Source organism: Etheostoma cragini, chromosome 1, assembly GCF_013103735.1.
Source record: "Etheostoma cragini isolate CJK2018 chromosome 1, CSU_Ecrag_1.0, whole genome shotgun sequence".
Lineage (NCBI taxonomy): Eukaryota > Metazoa > Chordata > Actinopteri > Perciformes > Percidae > Etheostoma > Etheostoma cragini.
Genome location: NC_048407.1, coordinates 2,306,860 through 2,331,732, shown reverse-complemented (window position 1 = coordinate 2,331,732; position 24,873 = coordinate 2,306,860). Strand labels below are relative to the sequence as shown.

Genomic DNA, 24,873 nt, shown 5'->3' with positions numbered 1-24,873 from the left:
AATAATACTGTGACTATATAGCTGTATGTTTTGGAAAAGAAAAAAAAAACAGATGAAATCAAGGAATGCCTTATGGCTTATGGAGGAAAACTAAATTAGCAAGTTTTTGTTTTTCTTGATTCTCTCCTGCACACATTTTTTTTTCCTTTAAAAACATATAAGTAACTAAACAGCTGCAGATGTTGATGTCATTCCTGTTTCCACGGGTAGTTGGCCTAATCTACAGTTTACCAATGTTGAAATATTATTATTATAGTGATGATGTTCCCACAGCCCGGCAGCTCTTTTTATGACCTATCAGATCAGCTGACCAATCAGTAAACAGATATTGATCAAAAAACTGATGCTTCCTCTTTCCTCACTTCCTCCAAGATGCAATTAGGGGTTGTAGCATCCTCAGTGATTAGAACTTGAATAATTACCAGTTTTAGATGAATCTATTATAATTCTTAAATCAAATGTGTTTTCCATGTGCACGAGACTCATACAACAAGTCTGGCTCACTCTTGAATTTTGTTTGTACCTACAAGGTAGTACAAAAAAAAGGGGTAATTGCTTCAAATTCTCTGCAATCACTTGTACATGTCACATCAGAAGAAATGTGTTTGAGGTTTATTTCTTTTTCTTTTTTTTGCAGTGTGGAAAGAACAATGATTCATAACATCATGGGAGCATACCAGCTTGAACCTGGAGGCTCCATTAACTACAACCTCAAGGACTTGTCTCTGTCGGTGTTCAACTTCAGTGAGGCTCAGCTCAACGACTATGAAATCAAGAAAGAAGCTCCACAGGTACGTGCGTTGTGATGAAGATGGGGCTGATGTATTTAGAAGGAACAGGGATGTTTGGGATAACATGATGGTCAACATATCTTTGCTAAGATTCACATTGATGGGTGTTTTTGTGTGTTTTGAGTGCAAACCAAACCGCAAACTGTTCCATTGTACTCAAATGGCATCTTCTTCTATCCAATGTTAGCTGCTGCCACAGAACACATCATTTATCCCGGACATTTGGCTGCCTGCAGATGCCCTGCACACCCTCCCAAAGGAGAAGAGGGTTATTGGTTTGGTCAGCTACATGCAGCAGAGCCAGTTCAAAGTATTTCCTTTATCCATTTTACTCTTGCATTCGTGCACCCAGTCCACAGTCCTTACACCCTCATGTCACGGCTTAATATTCAAAATGAATGAATGTTTGCAGATTATTGCTTATTATGTGTGTCTGTGCGTTTGTGTGTGTGTGTGTGTGTGTGTGTGTGTGTGTGTGTGTGTGTGTGTGTGTGTGTGTGTGTCTTTTAGTTTAAACAGGAAGAAATCTCATCAATGGTTCTCAGAATCGAGGTGCTGGGAGAAAACCGCCTTCAGGATCTGCGCAAGCCAATCAAGATGACTTTCAGAACTGCTCTTCACACATCTATGGATGTAAGTCTGTCTGTGCATGCATTCTTTCCTGTTTTTAACATTGATCGGTTTGATTTTCAAACGTGGGTTTGAGGGCGTCATCTTGGGCTTTGGGGAATCAACATTTTTCACCATGTTTGAACATTTTATAGACCAAACAAGTAATTAAGAAAACTATCAACAGACTAACTGACAATGAAAGTAATCCCTAGTTGCAGCACTAGACTCACTTTATTATCCACATGGCAGCCATTTCTAAAATGAAAATTGAAATGCTGTTCTAATTCATAACAAAAGTGTCAGACCACTGAACACTTTAGCTTTAAAAGGGAATTTAAAAACATTGATTTCACTGGATTTGGTCACAGCGTTTTGCTAAACCTTCTTTTAATGTTTTGGGTACCATTGTTAACTTTAATGTAGTTCTTATTTTTTGTATTTTTACAGAATGAGTCGTGGTTCCAGTGTCACTATTTTGATGAACGTGGTAGGTTGTGTATTTGTTTTGCTTACATTAGGACAAATAGCAAAGGAATGGAATTTTATTATTATTCCTGAGCTTGCTTAACAAAACTCAGCAAAATGTTTCTGCAATATAAGTTATATGATTGAATTTATGATAGTCCATATTCGCCTGAATGTTATGTTATTAGATGTTAGCATATTTAAAATTGTAAAACAAAACAAAAATAAGATATTTTTCGTTTATCTTGCTGTTTAGACAACCAGTAGGATTAACTAAGTTTAAATGTTCGTATTCCCAGAAATGAAATGGAAAACAGATGGATGTGAGACCGATGATAACCAAACTGTCATTACCAGTGATAACCAAAGTATCATTACTTGCAACTGCAACCATGCAACACCCTTTGCAGTCCTACTGGTAAGAAGACACACCTGATTTGAATGACTTGTTCCTGATCAAATTAGCAAGTTAAGCAAGCCTTTAGTCATTGAGAACCTTTATAGAGGAATTAAAAAAGTATCACAGGAGCAAACAAGAAAGTGAAGTGACAAAGTATACAAGCATGAACAAGCACAGGACCGGGCTTTGTGTTGTTTGTGAATGCAAAAGTCAATGGCCATTGTCTGAAATTAACTGACTTTTACAGACCTTAGTCTGTGACACAGTGAGACAATCAATTATGATTTGCTCAACTTCAACTTTATTTGTGTCACAGAAGGGCCATTAGGTGTGCAGCACGTATAAACACATACAAGACACATAAATACATATACGCTGGAACACAACGTAACAGTACGAGGACAAATACATACCAGTACAAGGTGCATAAATTGCAGCCCCAAAGTAAGATATCATAGTTTATTAGCCTACAAAGTTGACACAATATAATCAACAATGAACAACATCAGCATCCATTACATACATTGCTAACCCTAACTAAGTATTTGTGTTGCTTAAACTTAACTTGCCCAGTTTTATTCAATCTGCAGGTAGTTAAAAACGGCACATTCAATTACTGACAAAATCGCAAGAAGAAGAGTGTATTTAAACTGAAACAGGTTGTGTTTAACTTCCTGTTGTTTTGTGCAAGCGTGCAACATTTTTAATACCAGGTTTTTTTTTATACACGTAGCTGCTGATTGGGTAACAACAGTGACCGACCCACCAAATGAGAAAAAAACTAAAAGTTTGTTGCACACAAAGTGCCCCATATGCCGTTTTAGGAGTCACTGGTAATTGACCAATTCTGTTGTTTCAGTATGAGGACATGTTGAAATCTTCAATTACACTTTACTTGAAGGTATCTACATAAGATTGACATGACACTGGCATGAATGTGCCAAAAACATTACAAACAAGTCATAAACGTTTGACATAATGCTTCTTTTAGTAAGTGTCATTTGGTTTCATGTTATGGTTTGGGTTAGGGTCCATGTGACATGACTGTGTCATGACCGTGTCATGTCACATTCTTATGAAGATACATTCATGTAAAATGTTAAATATTTATGCCGGTTTATCATCTATGTTTGAAACAGCTAAAACTGTCTTTGACTCCAAAGAACACTAATGCTTACAAAATGTGTACAGGTCATTGAAAACGTAACATAAAATCATCTTCATTTTATGTTTACCTAGTTTTTCCCATTAAATTATGAAAAGTCATTAAATGTGAAGCAAAAGAGAAATTATGTCCAGCACTTATTTAGAAACTTTAAACATTGAATGGAATCAAATATGACCCCAAGGGTGACAGGATGAGAAATCACTCTATGATTTGTTCCCAGATGTTGGATAAAGTTAATCTATAAATTGCAAATAAATTCCCTATTTTCTGCAGGTGAAAGTCCCAATTTCAGAAATCCACTGGAGAATCCTGTCAAACATCAGCTACATAGGCTGCGGCCTGTCAGCGTTCTTCACTGCTTTGTCCCTTGTGATATATGTCTTTGGTCGGTAGGTATACATATACTTTATAGCATTCTATCCAGCTCAGTGTTGTCTACTCACGCAGTGGAAGAGACACAAGGCAACATTGGAATAAAAGAATAAGAAAATGGAGCAGCCAAATCCTGTCTGATCACCTATCTTGCCTGTTCCTATGGCCTTGTCATTATGTGTTCCTATCTCTCTATCAGAAACCAAAAAATGGATTACTCCATCTCTATCCATGTATCTCTGAGCGGGGCCCTGCTTCTGCTCAATACAACCTTCCTGCTGACCGAGTGGGGGGCCACAGTAGAGCCGGCCTGGGTGTGTGTGTGTGTCGCAGCTCTTATGCATTACTCCTTGCTCTGCTGTTTCACCTGGATGGCCATAGAGGCACTCCACCTCTATCTACTGCTAATAAAGGTGTTTAACACCTACTTCAAACACTACCTGGTCAAACTGTCTCTGGCTGGATGGGGTGAGTGCTGCGATAACACCTATTTAGTATGAGTGGTTTGGTGGTGCCTGATGACTAACATGGTGACATCATCTTAACAAAGACAGGAGACAGTTTTTCAGGAAAAAAAACTAAAAAAAGGAAACAGTTTAAAGTGCCCATATTATGAAAAACATCTTTTGAGATTTGGGGTGTTATTTTGTGTCTCTGGTTCTTCCACACGCATACAAACTTGGAAAAAAGAACATCCATGCTGTTTTGAGTGAGATACGGTTTCTGAATGTCCTCTGCCTTCAGTCTCCGGGTGAGCTGTTCAACATCTGCACAGCTTTCTATGTCACTAGCGCTAGCATGCTAGCTCGTTGTCAATGGCAAAACAGTGCTACAACAGCCACTAGGGTACCATAATCTCCAAAAGAACTACTTCCTGTCCCTGGTGTGCAGGTATTCCACAAGTGTCCCTGGTCTAGAAGAAGTTTCCTAGCTAATCCTGCCTTGGACTGACCAGAGCTGGAGATAGAGTTATCTAGCTGATGGGATCTTACCTAGCTACTGAGCATGTGCAGCTCCCAACAAAGATAGTGTAGAAGTGAGATGTCTCACTCTGTAGCTGAAACCACAAAAAAAAAATTTGGGAAAATTAAACCATGTAAACCTATTCTGGTACAACCTCAAAATTCAAATATGAACCTGAAAATGAGCAGAATGTGGGTTCTTTAAGAAAAAACACTGAGCATCTGTACAAAAACTTTATTTAAACTGAAATAACAAAGTATTTATTGCATTAGTGTCTTAACCAGGCATTGTTGTTTTATTTTAGTTTCAGTATCCAGTTTAGTTTAAGTTTTTTATAGTTTCAGTTTACAAAGAAATATTTGTCACTGCTTATTTTCATTTCCCTTGTTCTGTGTTGTGTGATTGTCAGGAATCCCTGGTGTAATCGTGGCAGTCTCTTTGGGAATGAAGGACTTCAAAGAGTTTTACGGACTTACAGAAATGACCATGGCTGATACTAACCAAACCAACGCCATGTAGGTGAAGCCAGTGTGACAGGACACCATAAATAATCAATTTTAGCAATATGAATAAAAAGCCTTAAAAATTTTTTTTAATCAGAATCTATAGTTTATACACCTTGTACATGATCAAACAATGTTCATACAATGTGATTTTCAACAAATAGTTTATTTTACTTATGCTTATATGTAGGCTACATATTGATTTATATGCAAGCTTATTCTGCATATGACAAACATCTTATACAGGAGACATTATGTAAACAATACAACATGTGGTCTCACATACAAAGCATTTTTTTAAGCATAATTTTGTACAATATTTGTATGACAAAAAGCCTTAAAATTGTGTAATCTTGGTTGATTTGGCCTGTTCTGGTTATGGTGGTACCATCAAGTGTGGTTAACAGTTATGAAAATCAGTCATTTGTGTGTGAAGACAATTTGAAAACTGCAAGTGATTGTCGGACTCCGTCAATAACAATGGAAAGGTAATTACAGAATGTAAAAAGCCCACATTAAATTGTTACTGTTTGAATAATACCAACCATTAATTTTATCAAATCTTTACTTAAAAAAAATATTAAGGATTGTATCTTCAAATATTTGAGATCAAATTATTTTATTCATGTCCCCTAAACCATAAAATCTCTTGTGAACCTGTATTCTGACAGTCCCTTGGGTTATCTGCCTGTCCCACAGCTGCTGGATCACAGATGACTCCTACTTCTACTCCTTGAACCTGGTGTATTTCACCCTTATATTCATTTTCAACTCTGGCATATTGTTGGTAGTGGCCTCTAACATCTGCAAAATGAAACAAGTATTCAGGGGCACTTCAAAGCTTGGAGCAGAGGCTCAGGGAAAGACTTTGAGAGACTCCGGGAATTTCCACGAGCGCTGCAGGAGTGGCCTCACCATCATGGGTCTTACCTGTCTGATGGGGACCACCTGGGGCCTGGCCTTCCTGGGCTCAGGATATATCAACTACCCCATCCTCTACCTCTTCTGCATCCTCAACTCTGCACAAGGTTCGCGCTCAGTTATGAGATGTTTCTCTCCTTTAAAAGGTTTTCAACCTGTCTATATGTCGATAGGTTGTTCTTTATCCTCAGTTCTCTTTCACCAGCTTGTAACTCCACTCATGGTGTCATAATGTATGTATCTCTTTGTCAAGGTTTCTTTATTTTCCTTTGGATCTGTCTGTCAGCCAAGAAGCAGAGGAAGAGATACATGGAGGACAGACTGACTTCTACTCCGGTGAAGACTTCAACTATCAGTCAAATGTGATTAGACCCCCTTTCCTGCCACCAGTCCAGGTGACAAAGCCCTGATGTAATTGTTGATATTATAGCACAGCTGATGGTGGTGGCACCTGGATGGTGGCTGCAGCTGATGGAGTGGTCCTGCTCGACGCACACTGCTGCTGCTACTACTACTATTATTGTTAATCATTGTTCAATGATCTTTACTATTACTACAATGCATGTTTTTATAATGTTAATTATGCCATTCCATTATACCCCATGTTATAATGATTATGAGTCATAATTCTGGACTTATAGTTGTTATCAGTTAGTTAGATAGTTGCTGTGCATCTCTCTCTCTCTCACTCTTGCTCTCTCTCTCTCTCTCTCAACTGGTCGAGGCAGATGGCCGCCCACCTATAGAGCTATGTTCTGTTCAAGGTTTCTGCCTGTTAAAAGGACGTTTGCTCTTAGGGGAGTTGTTGACTCTCTGTAAATTATAGGCCTTCTCCATCTGTAAAGGGTCCTGAGATAACTCTAACTCCATTTACAACTATAAAAAAAATTAATTGAATTGAATTGAATAGCTGGTATATCCCTGTCATGGAACCAAGCAACATAAACTCCCTTGTTAACCTACTTCGTGTTAGGTTGGAAGTTCCCTAAACTGTAAACTTTTGATGTAAACAATGTGTTCTGTAACGAAAAAAATTCCTTTACACATAACCATACATTTTTAGTATACATTTCTAGCTAATGTACATTTTTTTAACTAAGTCTAAATACATCAGTATAGCGCAATGGTCAAGTGTTTGCAAATAATTTACAATCCTTGAAGTCATATGCATAGCTTTGAATTAGTCTGATACTATATTAAAAACTTTATAAATAATCAAAGTGTGAATAGTATTGTTTCCTATGTTGTATGACCTGCCATCTTTTGAGAGCACAATGTGGTTGCAGTGTGAGTTTCAGTTACGCAGCAAGCTGTAAGTGCCATTACTTATTGTTGTTGCGTATAGGAAAACAGATAACATTTAAAAAGAAAAAAAAAATACTTCCTCTTTTCTCTATCGGTTCTTTTTTCTGTAATCTTGAAGATTTAGTCACGGTTAAAGATTGATATCATTTTACTCTATGAACAACCAGACTCACATTGTAAAAGGAGGAGATATAATTGGCTTTCTTTTCAGTGATAAAGCCGTATAACTCCTCAATAAATCTATAAAACTATGTGACAAAACATGGAAATTAACATCAGCATCTTTAAGGAGTTGAGTCATTAAAATACCCTTTAAAAGGCGTCAGACAAGAATCACTTCTCGTCCCTATCAGCTCTCCACCCCCACTCAGCCACCACCATGTGATATAATGCAGATGTGAAACTCCCTGCTCATTCATCAAGCAGAACACCGCTGTACAGGGAACGGTCACATCACATGTGTGTTTGAGGATCACTGAGACGCGATGTGGATTACTTTTTCTTTAGTCACACTTGCATGGATTTCTACGGCCCAAGCTGGTAAGTAAGTGAGTTTTTCACGTTTGTTGTGAAATGTATAGCTGTGTGCTTATGAAGTGAGAACCATTTTAATGTGAATATATTACAGTTAAAACGGTCCCCTGATACACAACGTTAGGAACTCTTACTCAACCAGTTGTGCAACACTAAAAGCCACAGTTTCCCAGAGTGTTGATCACAATCTGACAACATGTCACTTGTCCTCTTGCATTGGCCTTCCTTTATCTATATAGTGTACTATGTTTGACTCTTTCTCTTTCTTTCTCTGTCCCCCTGACAGTTAGCTGTGAACAAGTGCTCCCTTACTGTCTACAACTGAACAATGTACCCTGGACCAGGTAAATCATACTCATATATATTAAGCTGATACTGTAGATTGTACTCTCCTCTTATTGAACAAAAATACATCCTCCTCTTACACTAACAGGGGCGTTGGACTGGGGGGTGAAAGGGGACTGAGTACCCCGGGCCCTCATGTGAGGCGGGCCCAAAAAGAAGCTGGAATGAATAGCTGTGAATGCGGGGAGAAAAGGCCTTTCTGTAGAATTCTATGCTACGCCCTTGTACACTAATGAATAAGTGTGGCTGCTCACTGCTGTCTAATGAATGCTGGGAAATCTCTGACATGATTGTGAGACCCTGAAACAAAATGTGGACAAAAAAAACAATTAATTATTTTCTTTTATCCTATAATACAGTTATCATAGCGTACCATATTGTTGTTAGAGGAATCAGTTTGTCACCCTTTAAAGGAACATGACTTAGCATTTCTCTATAACAGTGTTTTGAAATCATTTCACCTCGAATTAATGCGTATTCAAGGTTATGTAAGTGTTTGGATTGTTGAAATATGTGAATCATGTGTTGGTAGGTGCTATGAGGACAAAATTGGAAGCTGTTTTAAAGCGAGAAACCAAAATCCAAACTTCATTCATGAGAGAGTGAACTGGTCTCAAAAGGTGAGGATATTCTTGTGTATCTCCCAGCTCTTGTCTTATCAGGTTCTAAAACAATCTCAAGTTGTATAAAATGTTCTAACACAGAGATCTTAAGCAGGGGGTCATCAGACTCAATGTAAGGGGGGGGGCTTCAAATTCTTGTTTTTTAAGTAAAAAAAAAAAATGACAACATGAATCCAACATATTAGCAAATATAGGTGCTCTTGAGCAAGGCACCAAAACCCCCAACTGCTCAGGGCGCCTTCCCATGGGTGCCCCCCCCCACTCTGACATCTCTCCATTTACTGCATGCACAGGTACTGAGCATGTGTGTGTAATTCAGACCTGTGTGTAACATGTGTGATAAAAACAGAGCGTAAAAATTGTAATTTCCCCTTGTGGGACTAATAAAGGATTCAACAATCTTAATGAATCTTAATAAATCCCCACTTATGATCGGCTTACTGGCTTAAAGGCAATGTAGTCACTAAGGCCATCACAGAATCCTTACAATTCACTGTGCCACATGTGCAGTGTGTTTAACATTAAAACATGATTTATTAAAATCATGCAAACAATGATTTGAAGAGCTTAATGTTCTACGCAAAAAGATGTATGTATAAAGACTTAAGGCTGCCCTACAGGTTATTGTAGGTCTAGTTTAATATGCATCTCAATTTTATATAATATGTAGTAGGGGGTCCCTGCTCTGTCTCTCTTTCAGTTAAGGAGTCCTTGGCTTACAAATCGTTAGACTCCTGCACTAATAAATAAGCAAAACAGGACAAAAATAGCATGAGTTGTCTTCACCATACACAAACGTGTAGGCCTAGTAGAGTTTGGGATGTTACACTGTTTTGTCTTTCCTTGGAACATGTGCACAAAATCCAACATGTCCTCCAAACCATACAACCATATAGGTTTTTTATTCTGCCCATGTAATTCATAATTCAGCGCCAATAGTGGTGCCAGAAATGATGACCCACAGGAGCGTTTTCTGTCCTTATGTCCAAACCACAGTAGCAGGCACATTTCAAAACGCGTTGTTAACGTTGGGAAATGTTTGCAGTTTGGATAGGTTTGGCACAAAAACAACTTGTAATTATAGGCACCAAAACTATTTTAAAAAAAAAATCATGGGCCAAGTCCAGCCCTAAAACGTAGCAACACGTCCTTAAAAGTCCTGTTTGTTTGACCCATCCCTCACATGGATTTTGACGCTTTTATGCTCGCATTACTTTAAGCTTTCCCCTCGTCATAATCACCAGAGCCACTAGAGAGCCCCCCCCCCCATTTTAAACGTAAATTTGAGTCGTAATTGCTGGTTGAACAAACAATTTATGTTGGCTTTTTTTTTCAGAGGACAGTCTGAGCATCTGAGCAATTCAACCGGAGCAATTAAAATCAACAACAAGTTAATTTCCATAGATGAATCATATCCGTCTTTTTTTGCGTGTTCTGTGTATACTTTATGGTTTTCAGGTTGAAAAGAGTCCAACTCCTGAACACAGCCTTTCCATCCCCGCCTCGGCTCTCCAGAGAAGCAGAGGACAGGAAGTGCGTGGCGAGGATGTACTGTTGGTGACCACTGTGATCAACAGCACTTTGTTTCAGGTCAGTCACATTTGAGCCACATAACACTGAGCCACAACATGAACTCCTCCTTAGTTGCCCTTATTATTCTGATCACAGTGGGCATTGGTACTTATCTTCTCATAATAAAGAGAAGATAGTTTTTGGAAATCTGACACAAACATGGCTGCAATTCCAGTGGATGGATGGCTTACAGAAGAAGGCCATTCATATTTTTGTGCACTGACACTGGCTTCTACTTTAACTTAGCTCCGTCTGTATATTTAAATAAGGTATGACTTTCCCCTCATGATGATTTGCATTGATTTCCATGATCTCTGTGCACTCACAGCCAGCCATTGTGTGCTATAAAAAATGGAGGAAAGGTTGATTGAGGAAGCTGATTAACCTCAATACCCCAGTATTAGTGTCCTGTCGTTTGCCACCAGTTGGGAAATTTGTCTTGGGCAGTTAGCCTGCGATGCAGTTATTAAAAACAGCATATACAATAAAATATAAACAAAGTGGAAATTGGAAGTGTTTGGTTTCTGTAAATAAGATCACAGAGTACCTACTCTTTTAAGAAAAGCGCTGTGAGATAACTGTTGTTGTTATTTGGCGCTAAATGAATATAATTGAATTGAATTGAACTCAATACAACAAACAATAATACGACCCAAATGGTGTAGAATACTCAACATGGTCCGATGAAGTGCATATAGTTAACCATGTATAAAAAATAGAATAAAAGAATATATTAGGAAATGTCTGTGCGGTGATAACAACTCTTTGAAACATCAAGCACAACAACAAAAGTGCAAAAACATGACTCTCCATCATCTGTAATCTTCTGTCAATCATCTTTCCTTGCAGCTGAGTCGAAGAAAACGGAGCCGAGTCTTAACACCAGACCCACCTGCCCCCAGTGTCCTGGGGGATTTAGTCCTGGTGGTGAGGGCAGGGAACGTTCCTGTCCAAAACCTCTCCCAACCCATCAAACTAACCTTCAAACACAACAAACAGGTAAAATAACAAAACCAGCTGGGAAGGCATAAATACACTACCGGTCAAAAGTTTGGGGTCACTTACACATTTCCATATCATTCCATTATAAACAGAAAACCAGCTGACCTGAGTGGGGGGGGCTGATCTTTAACGCAATATCTACGTTGCCCATTATCAGCAACCATTCATCCAATGTTCCAAAGGCACATTCTGTTTATAATCTGATATCATTTTAAAAAACTAACTCAGAAAACATTAGAGAACCCCTTTTGCAATTATTTAATCACATTATGTAATCTGAAAACTGCCCAAACCCCAAACTTTTGACCAACAGTGTATAGATATATAGATGATTTTGCTTTCATTATATCTTGAATAAAGTTTTTAATGTGTTTCAGGTAGGAAATGGGACATGTGTGTTTTGGAAGGAGTCACCGCTTAATGATGGAACAGGTAGACTACTACTAAGTGCCAGCCACAGTGTTTTTGCTGCCAAATTAAAAAGAGGAACTCAAATTTAAACATCATATTGTTTGTGCGTGTGTGTGTCTGTGTGTGTGTGTGTGTGTGTGTGTGTTTGTGTGTGTTTTCAGGTACCTGGAGCACAGAGGGCTGTGAGACCCATGACACTGGAGCTGAATTTATTTGCAGCTGCAACCACATGAGCTTCTTTGCAGTGCTTGTGGTAAAATGACTATGTGTTCTCTTCTTCAACCTAATACAAAAAAAAACACAAGAGCAAAAGTGTGATGGATGCAGCGTGTTTAAGCGCTCTATTACAACACAGATTTGTAGCTGAACAATTACATGTATAAGCTATCATTGTTTGAGGGTACAATTTTGTTACTGGGGGAAAAAATTGTCAGATGTAGGACATATTTTAACTGAATTTCCAGAAAATGGGTCAAATCAAATGTGAATGAATGCATACCACCTCAGCCACGCAAAAGGTTTTTATTGTTGCGATATTTTGACTTGTTTTGGAATTTCCAGTATTTCCACTTTCAGTTTTTTATGTGCAGATTGAAAATGCGTATACAAAACTTACAAAATGTAATTTAAAGAGGCATGTAGTGGGATCCAAGACACATCTAATCAATATCTACAGTGTATCTGGATATATATATATACTAAAGATTCTTCCATCAGACTTCTGAACTTCAAATACACATGTAAATTGAATGTGTGTTGTCCCTCTTTCTGTGCCAGAACCCTGTGTTATCAGTGAGACAAAGCGATGCTGTGAACCTGAGCTATATCACCTACACTGGCTCAGCGCTCTCCGTCTTCTTCACAGTCATCAGCTTGATCATCTATATATGTCTACAGTGAGTTTTAACATCTGACTTCAAATTAATATTCCTACAAGTTAAGAGTGAACTATATTAAAAGGTTGCTGTAATGATAGTTTATCAGAGATGATGTCATTATTACTTCCTGTCGTGGAACTGAAGCAATATGTGTTATATATGCCGACATGCATGTAATGTGCAAACTGTTCAAAGTTCAACAGATGTTTTGCACTTTGCCAGAGTTACAGAGTGTTAATGTTCGAGTTAGTGTCAGTCCTGTCTGGCAGCATGCCAGCCCTCTAATGTCCACACTGCGACCGAGTGAGGAGGAATTGAAATGTTTGATCGCCACTGAAGGGAATGATCTATTGTGCAGATCACACGGGGAGTTTGAGCGTTAAAGTGGGCCAATTTTCATTCTCATGGCTGCAAAGATGTCAAGTCAAACAAAAAGAAAAAGAAAAAAGTGTCAAACAAGATCTGTGGTTGATTACACTTCCTGTCAGAAAGCAGGGTAATAACAGGAAAAAACAGATTTATCTTAATAACAACAGTGGTAAGCATAAGTGAAACTGCTTGTTTGTTTGAATTTGTCTCAAATCGTTCCATCGGTCCAACACACTAGCCAAGTCCACTGAGCAAGAAAGAGTTAAATCAGTAGCCAAGGTAACGTCAAAACAGTTTGGGATAATACTGTAGAGATAAATGTGAGTCGTCTATTTCTTTATTTCTTTATTCAAATCCCACAATCACAATATATACATTCAATTTTACATACATAAGACTTATAGTGCAACTATATAACATTACTACGTGTACCTAGTTTAGTAAATTAGGGCCAAAATAATAACATCACATTCCAACAATTAGAAGTTAAATTACATAATTGTGTTATTGTTTAACCCTTGTGTTGTCTTCCCGTCAAAATTAAAAATGAACATTTTTTTGACGCTTTTTATCAATGTTTGTCACTTTTTTGACGTTTTCAACACTGCGTAACACTAACTTATTAACTTTAGTTTTACGGTTATTTTTTGAATTTATGGTCAATAAACCTAATTTAGAGGAAATGATACCTAATGTTTGAGTTAGAAAAGCAGAATTTAGGAATTATTTGAGATTATTAAAGGAATTGATGTTGATGGATAATCACAGACTGGAATATGTCAACTTTTTCTCAATACTATTTCAAAAACACTTCAATTTGTTTTTTAAATGCTATAAAATGTAATAAGGCACCCCAAAATGAATGAAAGTAGAGATTTATACTTGCCAAAGAGCGTTGTAATTTTGGGATATTACCATCGGGTACAGAGAACATTTGATTCATGGACATTGATATAGGAAAAGGGGTTAATTTGACCCCAGGACAACATGGGGGTTAACTGTGTTCTAAGTCTTTTAAACCTGGCCTCACTGCGTGCCCCCACTGTGGTAGTCGGCAAGCTATTCCACATTGTGATGGCTTTAAACATTACAGACCTGCACACTGCATCAGATCATAGGACTGTGTTGAGGTGAAATGATCTGTTGAATTTTGGTCAGTAACTGCCATAAGTAGTCCTGTATCTGCCAAATAAGCAACAGAAAAATTATCATAACATGTTGTTTTCCTGTTAGACGTCGGCGTCCAGAGAAGGCTACTGGGGTCCATTTGCAACTGACAGGAGCGCTGCTCTGCCTCCATCTCACCTTCCTGCTGTGCAGCTTCTGGGTGTGGCAACTATCTGAGAATGAAGAGGGCTGGGTTTGCAAGGGTCTGGGTCTCTTTTTACACTGGTCCCTGCTGGCCACCTTCACCTGGACGGCCCTGGAAGGCTTCCACCTCTACCTGCTCTTAGTCCGAGTCTTCAACATCTACGTCAGGAAATACCTGCTAAAGCTCAGCGTGGTGGGATGGGGTGAGTAGAGTCTGGTTGAGACCTTGTTTTTGTGGTGTATAATAATAACGGGTATATAATAATAAATCTGAAATATGCTGCTTATAACTCTGTAAATAACCAAATTAAAACACCCCATGCAGCTCAAATGGACTTGGACTATTTTTTCATTATTCATTTTGAAATGTGAGAACGTTACTTCATACAGCTCCATATATTATTAGGGTATACAGTCCTGTATTCATGTTATCACATTGTATAGTACACATTTTTTACTCACACATACAGTACCTGTTGGAGTTTTTTCTTTACCACTAGGGGTGCAGTAGAGCAATGAGTTCACGGTTGCAGTATTATCTCATGTTTTAGCATTCTGTGTGATGAAGTCAGGATTACTGTCTGGGTGAAGCAGGCACAAGGGCCCCAGTCCTCGAGGGCCCTACATCCATAGTGTGTTAAAGGTGCAGTTGGTAAGCCTTATAAAAGTAACTTTTTGTCAAATTTGCTAAAACTGACCCCATGTTCTAGTAGAACTACATGGAGCAGGTCATTCAAAAAAAAAACTTCACAGCCTGTAGTGCGATTTGCAAAATCCACTGCTCCCTGTTCAGATGCACCAATCAGGGCCAGGGGGGTGCCTAACTGTGTGTCAATCACTGCTCATGCACACACAGTTGTTCTCCCTGGTGGGGGGAGGGGCTTAGGAGACTACAGCCCCTTTAACTGCTCTGCGGTTATTTCATTTACTGAAATCATAAGAGCCTTTAACCGGCAACAGATCTTTTTCCCACTTAGAGGTATCAGAAAGAAGTTGTAAACTTACATATTTTTTAATTTTATTGCAAACCTGTTCATTATTTACACATCCAGCAGATTTGAAAGAATATAAGTATTAATAGTGTACACTTTCATAAATCGGCCCAAATGATTAACACATCCTTATACCTTAACAACATTATAGGTTGATTTAGCAAAAACAACCTGTACAATATGTGTATTTACTGCAGCATTTGAGCAGTGAGTGTAATCAAGTGACTGTTCTCTTTAACATTTTTTAGTTTAGTTTTAGTTGTGTAGTAAACGTTGTGAAACAGACCTCGAAGATATGCAACAAAAATACTTAGGAGTAGGAAATCATCAGAGATAGGCTTTGAATTAGCCGCAAAAAACATTAAAATGAAGACGTCGTAAAACTCGGTTAATTTCCTAACAGTTTTCTGAGTAGAAGTCCTGTGTTTTTTTACCCATCCACCACCCCAGCCTTAGGCCGAATGTGGTGTCATGATCACTTAACTTCCTCATTTGCTCTTGTGAGAATAACTTCAGTCATGAGAGGTCAACAGGCCTAACAGGAACGTCATATTGGGTCGTCATGAGCTGTTTGCATGATCGACCCATTCGGCCGTTTTTGGGGTATATTCACTCTTGTTTTAGCTCTCGTTTCAATCTCTATTACTACTACTACTGTATGCTGCTGGTTGCAAGATTTGTCTGTGCCACGGTGCTGGGCAAGTAGCAGATAGTCACTGAGAACAACTACAGCTGGTCTACCACGACCGCTCGTCAGCTATTGCTTAATTGTAACAGTCTAACATCACCAGACTTAACCTTTATACACATTACTGCAGAGACGGAGTCAGAAGGGAACCGCAGCTTCTGTTTTAATGACCACCGAAGCATGTTAATTTTGATTGTGAGTTAGATAGACATTAGTGCTGAATGCTGGTAATTGAGGTGTTAATGCACTATAAAAAGCAGCAATGCAACAAGAAGAAAATAATAAGTCTGCAGATGATGTAAACAATACAAGTTCTAAAACATTTGAAAAAGGTATCCAAGGGCATTAAACATTTTTTGATCTTTCAATTTTATCAAATAAAATATAACCTGAGAACAGAAGTGTTCTGTTGTTCTCTCTAAAAAAAAGCCCAAACGTGTCTGATGTTACTGTTTTTTATTACAACTATTTGCACTGTTGCTTGCTCTGGAGTAGACTACTAGAACTGTTGGGTCCTTGTAAATAAAGTGTCTTGAGATAACTCTTGTTATGAATTTATACTATAAATAAAATTATATTGAAATTAAATTGAATTTTCAAGTGACATATATAGGGTAGGATTTTGGCATTAACGGCGTTAACTGAATGAACGCCAACAATAAAAAAAACTAACGGGGCCGGATCCCGAGAAGCCAACCCCTCAATCCGTCCCTGGTCAGGTCTTGTTGATGTAAATCCTGTATCTTTCTTGTCTTCATGCAGGTGTTCCAACACTGGTTGCCGCGGTTTGTGGGATTTCAGGTGTTTATGGCAAATACAGTCTGAGGGATGCCAACAACCAGACTTCAGCAGCACAGATGTAAGAAACCAAGATTCATTATTATGTTTGAAACATTTAACCACACAGTGGTTGTTTGGAATTTGAAGCAAATATTGTTCATAGTGTGATTTTAAGCGTGCGCTATTTTGTTTCTTGCCAAGAAGCAGATTATTTGGAATTCAAAGTTAACTTGATTTTACTCTATAATCCACAAAGTTCCACTTCCGGATGCATGTGGTTTTGCCAATGTCCATTATTGGTATCTCTGTTTCTTCTAACCTCTGGTGGATTCATGAGGACTATGGTTACCTGGTCCTCAGGTCTCTGCAGGGTAAATCCAGACAGCTAGCTAGACTATCTGTCCAATCTGAGGACTATGGTTACCTGGTCCTCAGGTCTCTGGAGGGTAAATCCAGACAGCTAGCTAGACTATCTGTCCAATCTGAGGACTATGGTTACCTGGTCCTCAGGTCTCTGCAGGGTAAATCCAGACAGCTAGCTAGACTATCCGTCCAATCTGAGGACTATGGTTACCTGGTCCTCAGGTCTCTGCAGGGTAAATCCAGACAGCTGGCAAGACTATCTGTCCAATCTGAGGACTATGGTTACCTGGTCTCTTTGCCGATCTTAGCGCCGCCCGTGACGATTGTGATTGGATTTAAGAAATACCAATAAACCAGAGAACCTTTCTCTCCCATCCCAGAATGCTTTGTGGACTAGCCAGACTGTTCTCCGCAGCGCTTTTGAGGATGGGCTGGCAAACCGAGACCAATTTGATCTAAATAGAAAAACAAAATCTTGGCTGTAAATTTTTATTTTCTTCTATTTAATAACTTGCAGATGCTGGATGAGCAGCCAGTCCCCACATAGGCTCCTAGTCGGCTACATCACTACCGTGGCCGTCCCAGGTGTGCTGGTGATACTGTGTAATTCCTGCATGCTGGCGCTGGTGGTGTTTAAGCTCTGGAGGCTACGGGCAAGTAGTTTAGGCACTGAAAGCAGTGGCTGGAAGAAGATAAACAGGGAGAAAGGGATGAAGTTATTGAAAGACGCTGCCACAGTGCTGGGCCTCAGCTGTGTGCTGGGCTTACCTTGGGGGTTAGCGAGCACCACCTACATCTCCCTCCCTGGGATCTACATATTCACCATACTAAACTCGCTGCAGGGTCAGTATGTGCACTGCCCTCACATGAAGTACGCTGCTTTTATAATTCACCAGAAGTATTCACAACCTTTCTATTGTCTTTTTAGGTCTATTTATGTTCCTGTGGTCTGTGGCTTTGACCTGCAAGTCTCGATCTGACAATGACTCCTCAGTCAGAGACCCTTCTTCTCAGAAAATAATGACTACCAGTTTCAACAACTGATGTTCACAACTACAACAAATTACTACTATTATTTATTTATATGAGGTGTTCCTTTGGAGTCCAATTATGTGCAGTTAAATGATAATATTACTTAATCCCATGTTTCATCATATCTCGCAACTTCCTGAAATGAAGATGGCAGATAAACATGCACTGTGAACAACAATGGCTTTTAATTATTTATTGTTGCTACAATTGTGATCCTTATTGTTACAGTCTTATCAGAAATGGACAGGCTAAGTCAAGATTATGAAAATAAAAACATTCTGTAATTGTCTTTCCTGCAGTTTACATTATAACACATTGTCATAAAGACTACTTTGTTAAAGCAGTGCCCACACGTTAAACACAGTGTTTTCTGCGGTTTATGGTTTGGCCCAATTTGCTTTTAAAGTGATACATTTGAATTTTGAAGTGGGGATTGCATCAGGCGCTCATGGTACGAATGAGATGTGTGACTCTGGTGTTTTTTCAGGTTAGCTCGGATCACCCATGTCACACAGGAACAGAAACAAACCAATCGAGGAAGAGGACCAGCAAGTCCTGTGTTCTGTGAGGTAAAATCACCGTTTAAATATGAAAAGGAGTCTGGTGGCTTTGAATAGAGCATATGGGTTAAGGTGTGCATTACCAGGAATTAGTGTCTAATTAGAGTCCATTAATTACCTTTTAATGGACACCTTGAAGAGTATTAACCTGCCATACCATTGTCATTTGCCAAATATTTTTTTTAAGACCACTAATTTATATTTCCATGCGTTTTGCAATAAGTTTTTTCCAATTTGTCTGTTTTCTTGAGGGTTTGACTCATACCTGGAACATTAATTTCCATCCAATAAACCTGAAGTAGGAATTGGATGTGATGATGTCTAAATGGGAAACTCATGTCTTTCAGCTTGTATGTTAGCGCCATTGTGTGGTGTTCAGGGAATGAGGCACTGAAGGACTACACAGTAAATAAAGATATTAAGATGGGTTTTCTCCATTTAATTTAGCACACTTCTTTTGTGCTAAAATAGCCAATGGTATAACTCTAAACTGTAAATAAGACTCTCTCTGGCTCTCTGTTTCCTGAAAGGTTAGTGAAACGGTGCAAATTCATGTGTCAAAGTTCAACTAAGTTCTCGGTTTCCTTTGAATCTCAAACAAGAAATGTCAAAGGTCATCACAGAATCTCTCCTCTGACCTGGACCACGGCCAGGGCCCACTAATCCACGTTTGCAGGTTTAGACAGCAGCGTTGGTTTCAACTGTTGTCTGTCGGACCAGTGCTTTGTTCTACATTCCCATACAGCTCCTGCCTTAGTTCCTTTGTTCTGTGAAGACTATTTGTGTTCTCTGTTTTTCTATTTGATGTTGTAGCTTTGCACCAGGTCAACAGTTAGACCTGTTCTGCTTGCGCATTCAGTAAAACCATCAGATTAAAGTAATACCCTAGGCAAAGAAGAGTTTATTAGGCCAAGAGGCATTTACAGGTTTTGAGGGTTTTATGTTGGATTTATGTACAAAAAAACAGTATTAAAAAGAAATTAGATGGAGATTTTATATGCATTTTAAGCTGGTGAACAGAACCTGGAACAGCAGCAGATGAGCGCCATCTGGTGGCTATTCAAAAGTCTAAGGTTTTATTTTTAATGGAAACACTGATGTATGCAACTATCAATTAGATTAATTTAGGCTAAAATTGGATTTATCAAAGGAGCCAGAAAGCTGTTTTAAACCCTGGGAAGGCTACAATTAAAAAAAAAAAGCCTTATGGAAGATTTTCTATAATTCTATTTCAAAATGTAATTTATGTATTCATTCATTTCAAGACACACACATGAAGAATTATCCATTGTAACATTTAATAATCCTTCAACTTTTGAATATCTTAAATTAGGCATACTAGTGGGGCCACACTTTATTTTAATGATGAAAAAATAATATTGGTTATAATTATCCTATATTATCAAGAGTAGTAGGTCTACTTTTTAAGTAACTTAACGACATGGGAAAATGTTTTAACGAACCCTATTTTATACAGTCACCAAGCCAAATACATTAAGAAAATCGAGAATACCTATAATGTAGTTATATTAGCAGTAGAGCAATTAATTCAAGGAAATTATTTTTGTTATTATTATTAGCCTATTATTACTGATAGTCCCCTAATAGTCCACGGCCCCCCCGCGGTGCTGTGGTCATTGTGACACGCGGACATAAAGGCGGAGCTTTCCCGCTTCCCTCCTCCCAGTCTGCCAGACGAATCAGACGAACTCAGCAGACAGAGGAACAACATGGATCCGAACACGACGATTCTGCGAGTCAAGAGGAAAAGGGGGACCGACCCGGCCGATGCGTTGCTGTTGGCGTGTAAACGTATCCGGCCGGAGACGTCCCAGGGCTCAGGCGAACCGGTACCGGAGCCAAATGAAGCCGAGGTGGAAAATTCTGTCTTCAAACTCGTGGCGACCGTAGCAACACAGGTGAGAGGCCCGCTACGTGACATCTCATTCTCAAAGTGCGGGCTGACGTCTTCGCAGCTGGCGGTGGAAACTGCATTTAAACGCTAGTTAGCGTGTCGGTACACACGTGCCTATTTAGTCAATTTGACTTACCGATGGCAAGCTGAATTTAACGACTTAAAACGGTAATAGTTGTAAAATTCAACGACCCTTCTGGGCTAGCTAGCTAACGCTAGTTGTTGTTAGCATGAGACTCCGTTTAGGCGACGTTGTTAGCCGACATTAGCCGTAACATCCCATCAGCCCCAAATTCCATTAAAGGTAGTGTGTACAAATGGTTTGCTCGTTTGTTCATGTTTAGTAAAACGTCAGTTTAGTTGCTTTTCGGTGTAATGTTATTACACGTTTGGTTGGCTCTTTCTTCCTGCCTTTTACCGAAATGGTCACATGCTGACCGGTGTCAGGGTGGTGAGATGGTTTGAAGGATTCTGTTGGTACCTACTTAATTTCCTTAAACTTCTAGCTAGTAAGGTGTCAGGATGTCAAGCAAAACATCTTCTCTTTCCGATCTTAGAGCAAATAAACTCTCTCTTTGTGTCATCTCATCGCCAGGATGCTCCTGTTCAGACCCAGGTGCGACAGGCTTTGGCTCGGCCTCGCATGGCCCACGCACTGCGCCCCTCTGCTGCCACTTCCCAACGGATCATTGGGGGCCTCCGGAGCACAAAGTGGAGCACCCGGAGGGAGGAACGCTACAGAATCCTCTCCAGCCACCGTACGGGGCTGTCAAGCTCAGCGGAGCAGCAAACCGACCACGCGGAAGCTGCTGATGGTGTAGAGGAAACGGGGAAAGAGCAGGACAAATGTTTGGGTCTCTGTGCAATCCAGGTGGTTGATCTCCTACATGAGGAGGTAGAGGACCAGGACAAATCTAGCAAGGTGAGTTAACAAAACGATACAATTATGAACCAGAAAACAAGCATAACATGAGGACTTTAAAATTACAAAAAATAAGTCAGTTTTAAAAATGAGGTAGAGAAAATTACTCTAAAATGTGGTTAAATTCTTTTTTAAGTGACAAAGCTTATGTACCACCAGTGTGGGAGACGGTATTATACCTTTATCAACCTGGTGAACCACCTTACACAAATATGCAGTAATTTGACAATTTCTAACAAGTGAAAATAAACTAAATGGATATTATTTCTGTTAGAGCCCGACCCATGAAGGATTTTTAAGACCAATACGAATGTTTGGTTATTTAAAAATCCAAAATGCATATATATATATTATAAAAATCCAGGAAACGTGTTACAAAACATACTTTCCTAACATTAGTTATTTGAGTTCTCACTAAAATAATATGATTTTGTTCTATTGTCACAACAGCATCAAAATGTTAAAGTTCTGATAAATAAAATGTTAAAGTTCTGATAAATAAAATGTATAAAAATACAAACTTAAGATATGAAATTTAAATTCCTTTGAACAAAACACATCAACAAAAATAATCAGTGTTGACAACGGGGACGTAGTAGAGCGTCCTCTGGTGGACAGACTATGCGACGCCATCACTAACGGGGACGTTGTAGAGCGTCCTCTGGTGGACAGACTATGCGACGCCATCACAAACGGGGACGTTGTAGAGCGTCCTCTGGTGGACAGACTATGCAACGCTATCACTAACGGTGGACGTTGTAGAGCGTCCTCTGGTGGACAGACTATGCGACGCCATCACTAACGGGGACGTTGTAGAGCGTCCTCTGGTGGACAGACTATGTGACGCCATCACTAACGGGGACGTTGTAGAGCGTCCTCTGGTGGACAGACTATGTGATGCCATCACTAACAGGGACGTAGTAGAGCGTCCTCTGGTGGACAGACTATGTAACACCATCACTAGCAGGGACGTTGTAGAGCGTCCTCTGGTGGACAGACTATGTAACACCATCACTAACAGGGACGTTGTAGAGCGTCCTCTGGTGGACGGTTTTAGCCTGTCTGGAGTGACACCGTGCGTGGCTCCGTAACACTCCGCCATCGTGGTCAAAAGTCTGGGGGGGAAAGCTGTTTATAACGTGTTACCAAAGGCTTTGAACCGTAAATATTTAACTTTTTGATATTAATGAAGTCCGTTACATTCAAGCCGTTGCCAAATAAGTTGAGACAAAGCTAATTAGGACCATCAGCTCCACACAACCCTCTGTATTTCTCAGTACTATGATGTTCAGGAGACTTTTGCACACAGAAACTCAATCACAGAAGGCTTGTATCATGTTGACGTGTCAATAGTGTTGTTCTTACTTAGAATTCCTCACGGTTGCGACAGAAACTACGCACTATAGCTTTAACTGAAATTCTGTTTGTCTACTACAACTAGATCTGTGTGCTTGTGACATAAGGTACACACATTAGCTTTCCGTTGTAGCTCCTTATCGTGTAGTGTGTTAACTGTCTTTGACGTGTTGGAGGTTATGGTCAACGTTGCCGTTTGTTCTCTCGCTCTGTCTTCTTGTGAAGACGCTGTCCTCAGACCCAGAAGTGATCCTGTGTAACAGCACCAAGATGCTGCGGGAGCGCCTGAGCATCACCGGCGACAGACTGGGGGAGGACCACCGGGAGCAGGACGACGACTACGTCTACGATCTCTACTACCAGGAAATGGTCGCACCCGGCTGGATCCAGGACATCCTGTCTGTCAGGGCCTACACCGATGAGGGAGAACTGGTGTGTGTGGATGGATGGACGGACAGATGAATGAATGCTGAACTCTGAGTGAGTGAATGAAGACATGGACACAGTAGAGAGACATTTCCTTCATGTTGTGACTGCCTGTGGAATAGTTAATAATGTGGATGGGTCGGCTGACAGAACGCTGCTCTGTCTACCTTTACACGTCTAGCTTCTAACTTAATGAAGTTTATCGCTGCTGGAGGCCAGGCAGTAAAACCTGTTCCAACACATGTTGTTGTATTGTTGTTGATTGTTATTAATAATTTTGTTTAGCAGTTTACAAAACAGAGTTACAATGAGCTGCACAGAAAAAATGAGATCTGTAATTAAAAGATAAATGAAATAAAATGGATAACATTCAACAATGATAGCAGTGAATAGGACAAATACAGATGAGACCCCCCCCCCTCCCCACATGGAAAAAAATGTCTAAATTAGTATTCAAATGTCTTATTTTTAGTTTAGTCAAAAACATGTTTTAAAGTACTTGTACCACATTGGTACATCGTGATTGTCTAATCGTGTTAATTCAAGTTGATGCTTAAACCCTGGAGCTGGCGCTGTAGTATCAGTGTTTGTTGTGTTCCCCAGGTGCCTGACGTTGTGGTCCGTGAAGAGGAGGTGTATGAAGACGAGGACGACGAAAACGAGGAAGGCAACTGGAGGAATGACTACCCCGACGAGGGGAGCGATGCAGACAGCGACCGCGAGGAGCGCTATGGCGGTGCGTATTAACCAACGGGTCTCACCTGTGAGGGTCATTGAGGTCTACCTGACGGTCAAAGACTAGACATCTGTGTCAGCTGGTAGAAATGGTCTTGTTGGGGTTTGTTCAGTCCTTTTTTGGTTTTTCCTTGTCTTCTAGTTTGTCCCAGGCTGAAGGTTTTATGACCTTTTCTCTCTTTACTTGATCTCATGATGCTTTCCATTGTGTGGTGTGCCTGCGGTGGTGTATCACTGTCCTTCCTGTTCACTCATTGGCTGGCTTCTGTCTCCTGTCGTGTCTGCAGGTTACTGGGAGGAGGAGCACTCGTACAGCCAGAGGAGCTGGGGCCGCTACCAGAGGGAGGTGCTGCACGAGCTGGACTGCCGCGGTGAAGACGACAATGAGGAGGATGATGATGGAGACAAATATAATTCCGATTGATCTATCCCTTACCCCCATGGCTGTCACTGGATCTTCCCAATGCACTCAACACAAATATCACCACACTCCTTATTCCTCTGTGTAGGCGAGAGTGGAGAGAAACACCTGCTGCAATGGCACATACTAATAATCATA

General features: G+C 39.8%; 2 protein-coding genes across 2 annotated transcripts; both read left to right on the top strand.

Moving 5' to 3' along the window:
- The first annotated feature begins 630 nt into the window (after nt 1-630).
- LOC117947953 lies at nt 631-18,491 on the top strand. The gene is made up of 20 exons (XM_034877329.1): nt 631-791; nt 979-1,101; nt 1,302-1,424; nt 1,851-1,894; nt 2,226-2,286; nt 3,710-3,825; nt 4,008-4,276; nt 5,181-5,286; nt 5,974-6,302; nt 8,321-8,378; nt 8,912-8,999; nt 10,461-10,592; nt 11,424-11,573; nt 11,954-12,008; nt 12,149-12,240; nt 12,765-12,883; nt 14,468-14,748; nt 16,988-17,084; nt 17,886-18,211; nt 18,297-18,491. The coding sequence occupies exons 1-20, from the start codon at nt 651-653 to the stop codon at nt 18,410-18,412; spliced, it is 2,826 nt and encodes a 941-aa protein (XP_034733220.1). The 5' UTR covers nt 631-650; the 3' UTR covers nt 18,413-18,491.
- Nucleotides 18,492-20,615: 2,124 nt separating this feature from the next.
- slc7a6os (solute carrier family 7 member 6 opposite strand) lies at nt 20,616-24,861 on the top strand. The gene is made up of 5 exons (XM_034870233.1): nt 20,616-20,879; nt 21,471-21,797; nt 23,379-23,585; nt 24,183-24,315; nt 24,602-24,861. The coding sequence occupies exons 1-5, from the start codon at nt 20,691-20,693 to the stop codon at nt 24,736-24,738; spliced, it is 993 nt and encodes a 330-aa protein (XP_034726124.1). The 5' UTR covers nt 20,616-20,690; the 3' UTR covers nt 24,739-24,861.
- Nucleotides 24,862-24,873: the final 12 nt, after the last annotated feature.

Excerpts from the sequence above, each read along its gene's own strand:
- slc7a6os (XM_034870233.1), top strand. The coding sequence starts at position 20,691 with ATGGATCCGAACACGACGATTCTGCGAGTCAAGAGGAAAAGGGGGACC. Across the intron at positions 20,880-21,470 it reads TGGCGACCGTAGCAACACAG|GATGCTCCTGTTCAGACCCA; the intron begins GTGAGAGGCCCG and ends TCTCATCGCCAG. Across the intron at positions 21,798-23,378 it reads ACCAGGACAAATCTAGCAAG|ACGCTGTCCTCAGACCCAGA; the intron begins GTGAGTTAACAA and ends CTTCTTGTGAAG.
- LOC117947953 (XM_034877329.1), top strand. The coding sequence starts at position 651 with ATGATTCATAACATCATGGGAGCATACCAGCTTGAACCTGGAGGCTCC. Across the intron at positions 1,895-2,225 it reads TATTTTGATGAACGTGGTAG|TGATAACCAAAGTATCATTA; the intron begins GTTGTGTATTTG and ends TGTCATTACCAG. Across the intron at positions 9,000-10,460 it reads GAGTGAACTGGTCTCAAAAG|GTTGAAAAGAGTCCAACTCC; the intron begins GTGAGGATATTC and ends TATGGTTTTCAG.